The 12,523-nt window shown below is 47.0% G+C and overlaps 4 protein-coding genes across 4 annotated transcripts; 2 read left to right on the top strand and 2 right to left on the bottom strand.

Annotated features, from left to right (window-relative positions):
- The first annotated feature begins 1,448 nt into the window (after positions 1 to 1,448).
- On the top strand, positions 1,449 to 2,746 carry BKA67DRAFT_646653 (Alpha/beta hydrolase fold-1). The gene is made up of 2 exons (XM_046105917.1): positions 1,449 to 2,092; positions 2,167 to 2,746. Exons 1-2 carry the CDS (start codon positions 1,646 to 1,648, stop codon positions 2,497 to 2,499), a joined length of 780 nt encoding a protein of 259 aa, XP_045956859.1. The 5' UTR covers positions 1,449 to 1,645; the 3' UTR covers positions 2,500 to 2,746.
- BKA67DRAFT_566944 (uncharacterized protein) lies at positions 2,747 to 4,137 on the bottom strand. Its single transcript, XM_046102942.1, has one exon. The coding sequence runs from the start codon at positions 4,035 to 4,037 to the stop codon at positions 2,964 to 2,966; it is 1,074 nt and encodes a 357-aa protein (XP_045956858.1). The 5' UTR covers positions 4,038 to 4,137; the 3' UTR covers positions 2,747 to 2,963.
- Positions 4,138 to 7,437: 3,300 nt separating this feature from the next.
- Positions 7,438 to 8,292, bottom strand: BKA67DRAFT_566943 (NUDIX domain-containing protein). Its single transcript, XM_046102941.1, has 2 exons — positions 8,092 to 8,292; positions 7,438 to 8,031 (listed from the first exon to the last, which is right to left on the bottom strand). Exons 1-2 carry the CDS (start codon positions 8,105 to 8,107, stop codon positions 7,532 to 7,534), a joined length of 516 nt encoding a protein of 171 aa, XP_045956857.1. The 5' UTR covers positions 8,108 to 8,292; the 3' UTR covers positions 7,438 to 7,531.
- Positions 8,293 to 10,019: 1,727 nt separating this feature from the next.
- On the top strand, positions 10,020 to 11,829 carry BKA67DRAFT_566937 (tyrosine phosphatase family-domain-containing protein). Its single transcript, XM_046102940.1, has 3 exons — positions 10,020 to 10,764; positions 10,813 to 11,141; positions 11,190 to 11,829. Exons 1-3 carry the CDS (start codon positions 10,387 to 10,389, stop codon positions 11,344 to 11,346), a joined length of 864 nt encoding a protein of 287 aa, XP_045956856.1. The 5' UTR covers positions 10,020 to 10,386; the 3' UTR covers positions 11,347 to 11,829.
- Positions 11,830 to 12,523: the final 694 nt, after the last annotated feature.

Below are 12,523 nucleotides of genomic sequence, written 5' to 3'. Positions count from 1 at the left end.
TGCTATGATGACCGAAGACTGGGGGCTCAGGAATGCGAAAGCTTTCAGCGCTGTTTGTGGACCATGTTCAGCCAGAACTCTAATGTTGGTTCTTGCCAACCAAGCTTCCACTGAAAAGCGATCAGAAAAGGGGCGTAGTAGAGAGCGACCAAAGTGTATTCGCAGCAGATCTCGTCACAGACCAAATTGCTCGTTCTTGCGACACATCTTTGGACCACATTACAACTTCGTCGCTCGCTGCAGGTTTGTCATCTTTGAGCCGCTTCTCTCCCAACCGTGTCCTCGACCCTCCATCGGTGGTGCCCGCTTTCGCACCAATACGGAGCTGTTTCTGCTTCCATAAAAATATGAATCAGAATGTACGCATCCAAAACGAACGAAGGGACGTTGTTCAACATTTAATATATGCAATGGTTTCCCGGTATGCTCGTTCTTGGGCCGTCGACGGCATGGACTCATAGTGTGCGTGTACTGTATTTGACCTCGTGGCGGCCCAAATGCGGTTTCTCGGAGGGTCATATACACCTCCGCCAGGATCACATATGTTAGCGCAGGTACAACGCTATACCACTTTTGGCAATGTATTCTATCGCTACTACAGTACGTTTAATAATTAAGGCGTTCACCTTTGGTACGGAAAACTTCACGTAGTCGATGGGGCATCGACCGTGCCAGCGTTTCTAAGAAATCCTCTGGTATAGTTTGAATATGTATACGGCCATCTCTACTTACTAATTGTCATAGATAGAGCTCGCAAGGACTATATAGTATCTCTTCAAAGCCTGAACTAGGCTTTTAAAGTGGGACTGCAGGATATTTCGAGGGACGCATCAGCACTAGAACTCACTACCAATCCTATTGGCAATAGGCAATCCCACACCCTTTTGGACCAAACCTACAGGATCTCATGATGTTATTTAATGTCCTGGTGGTCGGCCTTTAATTTGATTATACTATATAGTCCATGTGAGCTGTATTTATAACAATAACCGTTTTCAAGGGGTAATATAAATTTCGAAACGGACTAAAAAGATTCAAAGGTTTATTATAAATTCGACGAAGCTGACAAAGCCGATAAAGCCAATGAAGTCGACGATAAACCGGGAAGTTATGATTAGTTTGTGAAGTAAATATTACCAAATTGCTTCGAACGTAACATGATAACCTCTGAATAGCTTTACTTTTGGTCAAAATAAGGGGATATCTACCTCCCCTCAAATTCTTTTGTATGCACAAGTAGCACCGGCGTGACTTGGCATTTTTACGATATATAATTGGATGATAAACCCTGCAAGCGCCATTCCACTTTAAAAGCCTAGTTCAGTCCTTGAAGAGATATTCGAATTGAAGGCCTACCACCGGGACATTAAATTACATCATAAAATCATGCAAGTTTGGTCCAAAAGGGTGTGGGATTGTCTATTGCCAATAGGATTGGTAGTGAGTTCTAGTGCTGATGTGTTCCTCGAAATATCCTGCAGTCCCACTTTAAAAGCCTAGGTTAGTTCAGTCCTTGAGGAGATAAGGAAGGGATGAATCATAAATCACCCACCAGGATATTCCACCTTTGTTTAGCCTCGAACCTTTGCCAGATCGCCCTTTCCTTGGGCCCCTTGTTTGTTCTGCCGGCGCAGTAATCACAGCAATGTCTTCACCAAAGCTCACAATCCTCTTCCTGCACGGCGCCTACCACCCGCCGGCATGCTATGCTGCCCTGACGGCGCAGCTTGAGGCAGTGGGACTCGAGGTCGTGGCTCCCCGTCTCGCATCGCTGGGCGCAGACGCCAGGGGGACACTGGAGGACGACCTGGCCGTCGTCCGCACGGCGGCGCAGGGGCTCTTCGACTCCGGCAAGAACGTCGTCATCGTGGCGCATTCCTACGGTGGCTTCGTGGCCATGAATGTGGCCGGCTCCTTGACCGCCGCGGCGGCGGCGCGCGAGGAGAAGGGCGGCCTCGTGTCCATCGTCTATATCAGTGGCTTGCTCGTGAGCAAGGGTAGCATTGCCCTCGTGGGTTGCAATCCGAAGCTGGTAGGAGAGGGCGAGCCCGACCTGGCCGAGGTCTTCGATGTTCAGATCAAAGATGGACTGGTAAGCTTTTTCATTTCTTTCTCGAGAGGCTTCTGGAGAAGTCTAATGTTGCAGCGAGCTGATGTGAACTTTAGCCCGTAGCCACGTTGAAGGATAACGAGAGGACGAGGTACTACTACCATGAGCCCGCGCCCGCAGAGGATGTGGATAGGATCGTCGCTCTGCTGGAACCGCAGTGTGCGGCGGTCTTCTATATACCGTCGCCGGTCGGGCCGTCCGATGTCCGCGTGCGTCAGACGTATATCAGCCCTGAAGAAGATCATGCGGTGCTGCCGGAGGCCCAGGAGCGCGCTGTGGCAGAGGGGAATATGAAGGTAGTCAAAATACCAGGTTGCGGACATGCACCTTTCCTCAATAATCCCCAGGAAGTCGCGGGCATCATAATTGAAACAATAGGGTGGGAATAGCAAACACGGGGTGAGTCCAGGGGTAGCATGATGCTATAATTGAGGTTGGAGGGTTTGTTGTGGCAATATAGTAAGGTCTTTCATCCAGCCAGGAATCTTAACCTATGACTGGTAGGACAGTATCAGACACGAAAGCATACCGTTTGGCTTGGAGGTAAATGGGATTGAGCGTTTCTTTGCATGAACAACTGTCTAGTAATAATCACTTGCTATAATCCTGAAACACACTAAATTGACATTAGTCCTGTAGTATATCTGATTATCCATTGCGTTTCAGCAGTCCCAGCGTGATGCTCAGTGTTAAAAAGCCTTTATTTATTTATTTTGATTTGAAATGGTTGCAGCTCTCAACCATGTACACAGTCCCTGTTAGATTATATATCCGTTAAGAGAAAAACAATTCTCAAATTTGAGCCGACGCGATTGGATTAGTGCATGTCAATGATTGACAGCCAAGTAATGAATCAAGAATATGCACGTGGAACCTCTGCCACATATTCCTGCCTCGTAGTAGATACCACCTTCCAAGTCATAACAGCAGTATAATATGTCCTCTGTGGTTCTTTCGTGGCCCTAGTAAACGAGCTCATGGACTGCCTACGTTGCAAGGGGTATGCATTATCGTCCTTCAGGTCAGCCATGCCGTCCCAGTAGCTTTCGACTACATCACCGTGTTTCATCAATACCGCATCGCGCCCTTGGAGGGGGAAGACCCAATGTTGGGCCCTATCCAGCACTTTCTCCAGCTGTTCTTTCTTCAACACGTCGGTCTCGAACTCAATTTCCAACCTCTGAAGACCCCTGACCAGCCCGACTTGATAGCCCCAAGTCCCATCGGCCATCTGTTCGTGTATTTGTTCATGCGAGAGCACGAGCGGTTGCGCGAGCATATCCTGACGCGATGTCCGGCCCCTCAGCCAGGGGCAGATGCCCATCTTGTCCGAGCTCTCGGCCGGGCTCTCCCAAGACCACCAGTCCGAATGGCGAAAGGTCAGGCGCAGGCTCCGCGTGGCGATGGAGCCCCATGACCTAGGAACGGTGGCGCCACCGAGACCCTCGAGGGCAAACTGCTGCGCGAAGATGTGCACGTGCTGCACCGCAGCCCTCTGGGGCTCCGAGAGGCTGCGGGCCCACAAGGCCCAGTCGCCCTGACCGTGGACCCCGTTCTTCATGTAGCGCCACGGCCCGCCGAAGAGCCAGAAGTAATGCGTCGCTTGCGCTACGGGCATGAGCCGCGTCTCCCGGAAGACGAGCTTGCACGTCCTCAGGAGCGCGACGCGGGTCTTTGGGTGGTGCCGGAGGTAGGGTCTGTAGAACACCCGGTTTGGTGCGTAAGGCTTTTTCAGATCAGGATCTGGTACGAGAGCATACTCGAATATGATGGTGCGCACTTCGGCAGGCAATCTGGAATAGAATATGCAGTCCGGCTGCTCTGCTGTGTTGCTGAAGTCTATCTCTGCTAGATGGGATCTTGCGGAGTGTCGGGACCTGGGGGCAACGCCAATTTGGCCGAATGTAAGTGCAGTGTTCGAAGTCATTGTGTTTCGATTGAGTTGTTACATGCAGAGAGGAGTGCAAGAGTAGCGAGGGATGGGAATATTATCCGCAATCTCAAGTACTTACCTATCGGAAGTTTGGCGACCAGGCTATCTCTATGGTTGCCTGGGCTCCCCGCATGGGGTCTCCGCTTGATAATAGGCCAACACTTACCACATGCCGGCAGCTCGAAAAGCTAACATTTGGCAGTAGACCAACCTAAGGTTAACTTAGGCGTTTTAGTCCAACAACTTCAACTATTAATTATATTAATTATTAAGTTCAAATAAAAGTAATGTTATTTAATGATTATATTGCTAGAAGGGCATAGGATTACATCTTATTAATGAGATTGATAACAAATTCTAGTGTTAAAATGTCCTTCAAAGTATCTTGTAATCTCACTTTAGAAGCCTGGTTTGGCCGTCAAGATGTTAACTAGGTTAGGTTAAAGGAGAGCTGTTATGACTAAGGGTATTAGAACTTCGTAGCCTTCTGTCACGTATAACTGCGAACCCACTGTAGTATTCCAAGGTGTATAGCCTACGATACACGCTCGCATCCTAATTGATTGCGAGCATCCTCCTTTTTACGCAGTATGCCAGTGTGGCAGTGACCACAGCTTGACACCATCGTAGACCTAATAGAACTATGCCTCTTCTCAACTACTTTTCGCCAACTGTAACAATGTCAGTGGGCAGGCCATTGCGCTAACAGTCAAGGACTAACCTAGCTATCTGCGACTACCGATATACCCACTATCCCACTATATATGCGCGCCACAGCGGACGCTGCACTGTAGCCAACATCATTCCACCTACCATAGGTAATGTTCACAATTTTCTTGTTTTTTTTTCACCATATGTAATAGTCTCTTAAAACCTTATGTATTTCTACGGTATCTAGTTGGATAATGTACCTTATAAGCGCTGTTCCACTTTGTAAGACTACTTGAAGTTTTAAGGGGATAGCCTTATAGCCTTTTAACATTGTGGCCTTAGACTTAAGCCGTCACCATTTTTATAGTACTTAAATCCACTCGCTCTATAAAGGGTTGATCGACTTAAAACATTTATAAGGAATGCTAAAGGGAATGACACGGACACTCAGAACCGAAGGAGATGACATACGGCAACTTACATTCGACTGTGAGCAACGCGTATAACTTCACTAGTTCTAATAGACAGAAATAAATCGCGATGATGGGAAGCAAAGTTATTCTCTTCCAGTCTTGAAAAATATGAGGAAGGTAGCGAGACAGTTGACTGGTGGTGATAACAGTGAAAGAAGCAATTTCTCATGATTTCTATAACAGCTCATTGTCAAACCGAGTTCTCTGCCAACCTTAAAAAAAACCCCAACTCCTGATGCTTTGCAACGTAAGTCGCTTCAAAGGCAGGTGTGAATGTTTCCAAGCACCACACCAACTCATTGTGGGCAATGAAGGGGCATCGCCTGTCTAGAAAATTAACCCACAAGCACTAAGAGAACCCTGACAATTACATACCGCCAGATTGTTCTGTGTAATAGCAAGCCATTGATGTCGGCTATCCAGTCACTTCTGGACCATCTGACCAGCTGCGGTAGGTGACGCCAGGTGAGCCTTGGAGTAGACTTCACATGGCAACCGTAGGGACTGCCGTTTTCGACCAGGCCGACATCCCATCCTTGCTGGCATAACCAGAAGCTAAAAGACTGATCATCACTAGCATGCAGCTTTGATCTCATGAAGTATTCATCAAGAAAATATGAGAGAAATCACGGATCCTGCACAACATGCGCTCTGTATGCTGCGGTTGTGCCGCTAGCACAGAATATTCCTCCGTCAACGAGAACCGACGTCCTGATGTCAACACAGTTGCCCAATCAACGAATCGCCGCCATAAATTCCCAGAAGTTGAATTTCTTGTCAGCTGGTTGCAATTTGACTTCCGGGAACACCGCACCAAGACGGCCGTTTCTTGTAAAAGCCTCTAAGAAAGTTAGCAAAACAGTGGGATACCACTGAGTATCGTCATCAGCAACGACCACAACTGCGGTCCGACAAGCTTAAAATCATGCCATATATTGATGATTTGCTGTGTTCCAGGTTTCCAGCAGAATATGCATCCTTTGTAAGCTTTTACGAAGCATTCGGCAAGCCCTGAGGAGAGTAAGAGTCGGACAAGAGTTACCGTGGTAGACGTGGAGAGGCACTTACCTGTTTCGTAGGATATGTTGAGATTCTTTATCTTGTCCTGGCTGCAAAGACTCTTTGAGATGCCTTTCGTATGGCACCTGACAAAATGAGGTCCTGGTCCATATTAAGCAAATTTATCAGACTCAAGCTTTTGTATTGCAGAACAGTAAGATCATAACTCTACCGTAGCTTTGAGATAGTTGCATTGTATATAGCTTCCATCCTTTCGAGCTGCTCAAAAAGAATGGAGCTTCTGGCTGTCTAGTTGTCCTCTCTTTCCAAGCACTCGTGGCACGTGTCCTTTGAAATCAGGATCTGTGTTAATAACCCTTATGTGTGTTCCTGCGCTTATATGTAGAAACTCAAGATGAGCAGCTGATTGACGGATAGCGCGGAACTATGAGCCGTTATAAGCAGCAACAAGTGTTACATGCCGGGTACTGCGCGCCTAACTTCAATGATGGGTGGCAGGTGATATTGTACTTTGTTCCGGATCCTTACCAAAGTCTTCAGGTCCTGAGTGCACTAAACTTTCTACATTGGTTCTTATGGTTCCTGCACGTCGTTTTCGACTGGAATACTTGTTCTTAAATTGACCAAGAGACAACTGGCTTTTATGACCTTGGTCGTTCTGACGATACGGGCTGGCATTGCGGATATGATCATGGAGTTTTGCGGCAGTATGGCTAGACTGAGTTTCCAATGGATTAAGCTCATTGTCTCAGGAAAATCGACCCAATCTGAAATATGAAATGAATCTTCCATAGGATCATCTGTGGTTGCATAATTAGGTTACCACGAGCTCGTTTGGACTGAAGCAACTGCTGGAAAAGATTGACGTTATTAAGATGGCGCGACATCCTAACGCATGATTGGCATGGTTCGCAACGACCTGGTGTATGGACGGTGCACTGCCTTGTGAACCGTTTGGCCAAATCAATATGCAAAACAGTAGAGTATGCACTGTTACCTTACATCGACTGGTGAGCATGAGTGGCTGATACTCGTGTTGCCTCAAGTCGCCCAGTCACTAATGACGTGGCGTCATGTGCGCACCAAAACCATCCGCCTTGCAAAGTCATTTGCCGAGATGACTGAGGGCGGAACATAATCCACTGCCATTCTTCAAAGAGCATCACGACTCTGACAAACAGCAAACATTCGCACCCTCTATCACTACACTGGATTTACATAGTTGTCAACTCATTCTCTGACCCTTGTGCAAAATTGAACTAGTTTGAATGGCAGTCTACGAGGAGATAGTCTGTATTGTTTCGACTCACGTCTTACTCAGTATTTCATACCTCAGCTCCAGTCTTACGCAGCCTTTAAAGCTTCTCGCAACAAGAAAATATCCCTTTCTTTGATGAAGCGACCCAGTTCCGATGTCGGCTCTGCTTGCGACATCAGTTCCAGAGCTTTGTCGATGTGTATCCACTCGTGAACGAGTCCATCAGCCAACTCGTCTTCAGTCAATGCTGGCGCTCCAGCCTCGTTGAGTAGATGCGCGATATAGCAGTACGAAAATTGGTGTAGATCATTCCGATACTCCTCTGTCGTTGCGACAGGTGCACCCTGAACAGAAACACTGCAGCCAGTCTCCTCTGTCACCTCGCGCTCGGCTGACTGCTGGTGGTCTTCACCGGCCTCCACGCCACCTCCTGGCAGCTTGTAATAATTTCCCTTGTTCACTTTGATAACAATCACATGATTGTTTGGGCTCTTAACAACAACGCGCACAGCCGTGCGCTCGGTGTACTGGATTCCAGGTTGTTTACAACCGATTACTTTGGTGGGTAGGCCATAGTCCATCAATCCTGGTAGACCAGTCAGCCAAGCTACTGGGAATGTAGGTAGGGAATTACTCAAATACAGACCCTGATGGCTGGCCATTGCAAGCTGTAAGTAAATACTTTCCTGTTAGCTGTCTTCTGGACGTCTAGTAGTATAGATTGGCGATTGATTTGGATTGATTTGTATCAATCATGTGGATCAGTGATGTGCGTCAAGTCAGGTGGTTTGGTTGAAGGGCCGTGGAGGAGAGTTGTTGGGAGGTATGAAAGATCGATGGGTTTACTATATGTGGGGCGCCTACCTAGACTAGGCTGCCATTAGACAACGCTGCGAACAATCCCATACAGCTGAACATTTACTTGATCTTGAAGAGCAATTATCGGCCGCTAGCAATCTGGCTCTCATATAACTCACTTCCTCTCTTGTTATTCTTCGTATCGTCCCCTGCGATTTTCAGAGCAGGATCTATATGTCTTTGTACGACGCCAGGCAATGGGGTGTCACCACTGCTTCTTGGGTCCTAAAAACTTGTTGATTAGGCTTTGTCAGTTAATCCTCTTGACTAAGGGTGCATTCGGCCGCAGGAATTCAGATTCCAATTATTCACTTACGGCCCGAGTAGATACATGTAAGCTACGGATCCGTACGTTTCACGAATCAGCGAAAAACTGCCAAAAGGCAGTTTCCAAACGCCGCATAAATTAATTAAATAAGGCTTGTTTATTAGGTGCATCATTAGCAAAACAAATTAGTGAGTTAAGTTAGAATAATATGCCTAATGTGCATGAGAATTGTACCGCCATAGCTGCTTTGGAGCTTTTCCGAGCGCACCCTAAGAGGCGCTGAGTACATCAACGTCAGTTGGTGAGAAGGCACCTGCAACCACAAGGCGACATCGACGGTTTCGTTCCGGAAAAGTACCGGGAAAGACTGGCCGATATCGTCGGTAAGAGGCGGCTATTGATGGCTAATTTTGATGGTCTTCGAACTATCGATCATACAACTATTTGCAACGCGCTATCAACCTCACCTGTCGAGAGCACGAAATATGTTACTGGCCATCTGCATCCCGATGCCGATGCCGTTGTCAGCTCCATTTTTGAAGCGACCCGGTGAACCCTAGTCTATCCACACAAAACATGTGTCGCTTGGGCGGAGCAACTGCCAATCACGATATCGTACTAGTTGACTGCACACCTTGGATGGTGGTCAGCAGTACCAGGTGAAGTCGATCATGGTTCATCATATAATCACGAAGAAATTCCCTTATTACGTCTCTCTTAGTCACGAAGTATCTTGGTCGTCTACAATTCAAGTCTACATCAAGCTGTTGGGTCCAGGTCTAGATCTCGATGCTTACACTGCGAGGATTTTGACCGAAGTCGCAAAAGGTAGTAGGTAGCTGGCAGCTGGTAGGACGCCCGTATGAAAAATTGTATATATTCTTACGAAGTTTACTTACTTGTCTATTATAGAACTTTGACAACTAAATTTTTTTTTTAAAGATTTGAAAGTCAATATTTAAATAGACTAACCTAGATACTTGATAATAGTGCTATATTTTTGGATTTGTATTTTAGAATAGTTTGGGCGGCTTATAAGCTGCAGAAGACGTCGAATTCTAGTGGAATGTGTGTAATATTCCATGCGGGCGTCCTAGCAGAAAGCGTACAATAAACGTCAATTCAAGTTGCCTAACTTTAACGCTATAATTGACATTCTAGCAATGTTCATATTACGAAATAAAACGTATGTTTGATAAAACGCGTTCGCCGTTAAGGGCGTTATATACGGAGGCAGTCGTCAGATGTGAGGAGTTGCCATACTTGTATCTTGGCGTTGGCAGCAGCTGAGGCGCTCTCAAGTTAGTTGAAAAGCCGGAGCGGCCAGGATTAGCCTCAGCTGCGAACAGCTGTGTGTCACGCCAAGACATAAGTGGGACAGCCCAATACCTTTTGGTGTCTACCTCCCTACGTCAATGTGTGAATTGATTTCTTTAACTACGGTACTGATTCGGAATGGTGTCTTTTACAGCTTTGAGGCAGTTTGCGGCACAAGCTTTCTTAAAACCGTAAACCTTGTCAGTTCAAGACAGTTTACGTTACTCACACTGTTACATATTCACAAGGATTTCGCGACTGTTTGCTTTACAATAATAACAGAGGTACATTCATTTCTTTTTCCAAAAAAGGCTTTCTATATCAATGGCAGTTTGCACTGTCGGTATGTCCTAGGTACCAATCCATCGTTCTACTCAATCTATTCAATCTTTGCAAGACTTCAGAGGTGTTACATAGTGTTATTCAATTTCGCCTGTATCAGATTCGTGGCGTCAGCTACGGAAATAGCCAGACCAGTCGTCTCAGACAACTTCGCGAATGCCGGCCCAATCTCAACCAAGTCTTCCTTGTCCTCCATTTGTTCACATTGAAGGAGTTCCAAATTTTCGAGATATTGGAGGCTATCCTATCGCTCGGCAGCCCGGCAAATTCATCTGCAATGCCACAATTTATCGATCGGCCAACCCTTCCGGAGTTACCGAGGAGGGCATCACCCGGTTACGGGGACTAGCAATCACCAAAGTATTCGATCTTCGTTCAGACCGCGAAATCGAGGAAAGTACGAAGAAGGGATGGGGGGCAATCAAGGTGTGGGATTCTGCGGCAAGAGTTCCTGCCTCTGTCTTCATGGACAGCGACTTCGCAGACGGACATCGCGGCCAACGGGATTACAACTTGAGCAAAGAAGGACATGACGTGAGGTAATTGACATGTCCGCTTCGTACAACCCCTAATTACTCGCAGGGATTCATCAGATATTATTGGGATATACTCAATTCAGCATCCTCAGCCAACAATACGTTACAACCATTTGAGAAGATTTTGACCCATCTGGCTCAAGAATCTTCGTCCAAACCTGAACCGATCCTTATTCATTGCTCGTTAGGGAAAGACCGAACCGGAGTCATTTGCTCCCTAATTCTGAGCCTATGTGGCGTTGCAGACGACCTAATAGCGCATGAATATGCATTAACGGCTGTGGGTATCAGAGAAAAGATAGCACAGATCATCACTGAAATAAGACCCAATGGACCTGGGATTTCTGAAGAGGAGAAACGGTTCTTTGGCTCCAAGTAAGACAGTTTATAGCAGTTGGAATGTCTATACTAACGTTGTTACAGGAAGGAGGCTATGCAAGGATTTCTAGATTCGATTCGGCGCAATGGCGGGATGGAACAATACGTCATAAGGTCAGGAATCTTAATGTCGGAGCAGGTGGGGCAGTTACGAAGAAATCTCATGACTGAGCTACCTGTTGGTGAAAAAGGAACAAATTAATGAAGGCAGCATTCGCCCATCTGGCCTCTCCACCAGCTCATGGTCTTGGGATTGCATAGACTGCTTCGTTCCAGCTGAAGTGTTTTTGAGATTGTTGAAATCATACATCAAAGTACTTATGGCCGTCGATTGTAGGGTGTTGGCAGCGGTCATGCTTTGGATTCGACGACGATCTCGAATGCCACTTGAGGCACTTCGACCTACAATTTTCGTGGTTGGATGCACAAGGTTGCGATATTAGCGAGGGGCAAACCAACTCAGCCTGGCGTCTCCATCAAGTTCATTGACTGGGTAATGTCTCTAATCGATGACTGACTTCCCACTGCTAGTGGTTCTTAAACCTTCTGCCACCTAGATGCGGAGTAAACCGTGGCCGACATGGACTGCTAGGCCGATCCCCCCAGCATGTAGAGGGTTACAAGATAGGGGATAGGCAGTAGGTAGATTGGATGCAAACTGAACGCTGTTTTGTTAAACTCTTGAGTCTGAACACCAATTTACCCCGACTGTGTTGCATACGGCTGACGCGGTCTCGTCTCCCTCAGTCCGGGCTAAGGTGTGGTTCGGGGATTTCGAGCCGTCAGCGGTGCTTGTGCGTAGCTGTTACAGATCGCCTCTGACATGGGCATAGCCGTGCACAAACAGCGAGCAAGTCGTATACGTGTGATAGCATTCGCCATATCTTGTTTGATGGCGCCGGCCATGAAGTGTGAAGAGGTGATGATACTGTGCAGAAAGGATATATACGACGGAGTAGCAGGAGATGTCGAGAACAGTGAAGCCACAGAAGTACAGGATGTTTAAATTCCCATCCCAAGGTCTGGGAGAGGCGCAAGGTATATTTCAACACCGACGCTTGGCTGGCATTTGTTGCGTGTTGTGATTTGTTGGAGGAAATGAGAGAAACGGTAAGGCTTTCGAAGTGAGAACGATCATCCAACGAACACATATATTGCCGGATGAAACGGGTTTGTACCTCCCTCTATTGCGCGGCGTATAAGTTACACGTTTCTGTGTTGCAAGCTGCGGAGCAAGTGACCCCTTTGCGCTAGGTCGGTGACCACTTGGGAACCCCCGGTATTGTATATTCTTGCATGCTTCTTGTATTTTTGTGTTATTCTGTCTATACTAGTTGGGTGTTTGGAAATATTGAAGGTGAGGGGATGCGTACCACAGC

Source organism: Truncatella angustata (assembly GCF_020726525.1).
Source record: "Truncatella angustata strain MPI-SDFR-AT-0073 chromosome Unknown BKA67scaffold_5, whole genome shotgun sequence".
NCBI lineage: Eukaryota > Fungi > Ascomycota > Sordariomycetes > Amphisphaeriales > Sporocadaceae > Truncatella > Truncatella angustata.
Note: the sequence above shows the minus strand (reverse complement) of the source record. Positions and strands in the feature narration are given on the sequence as shown.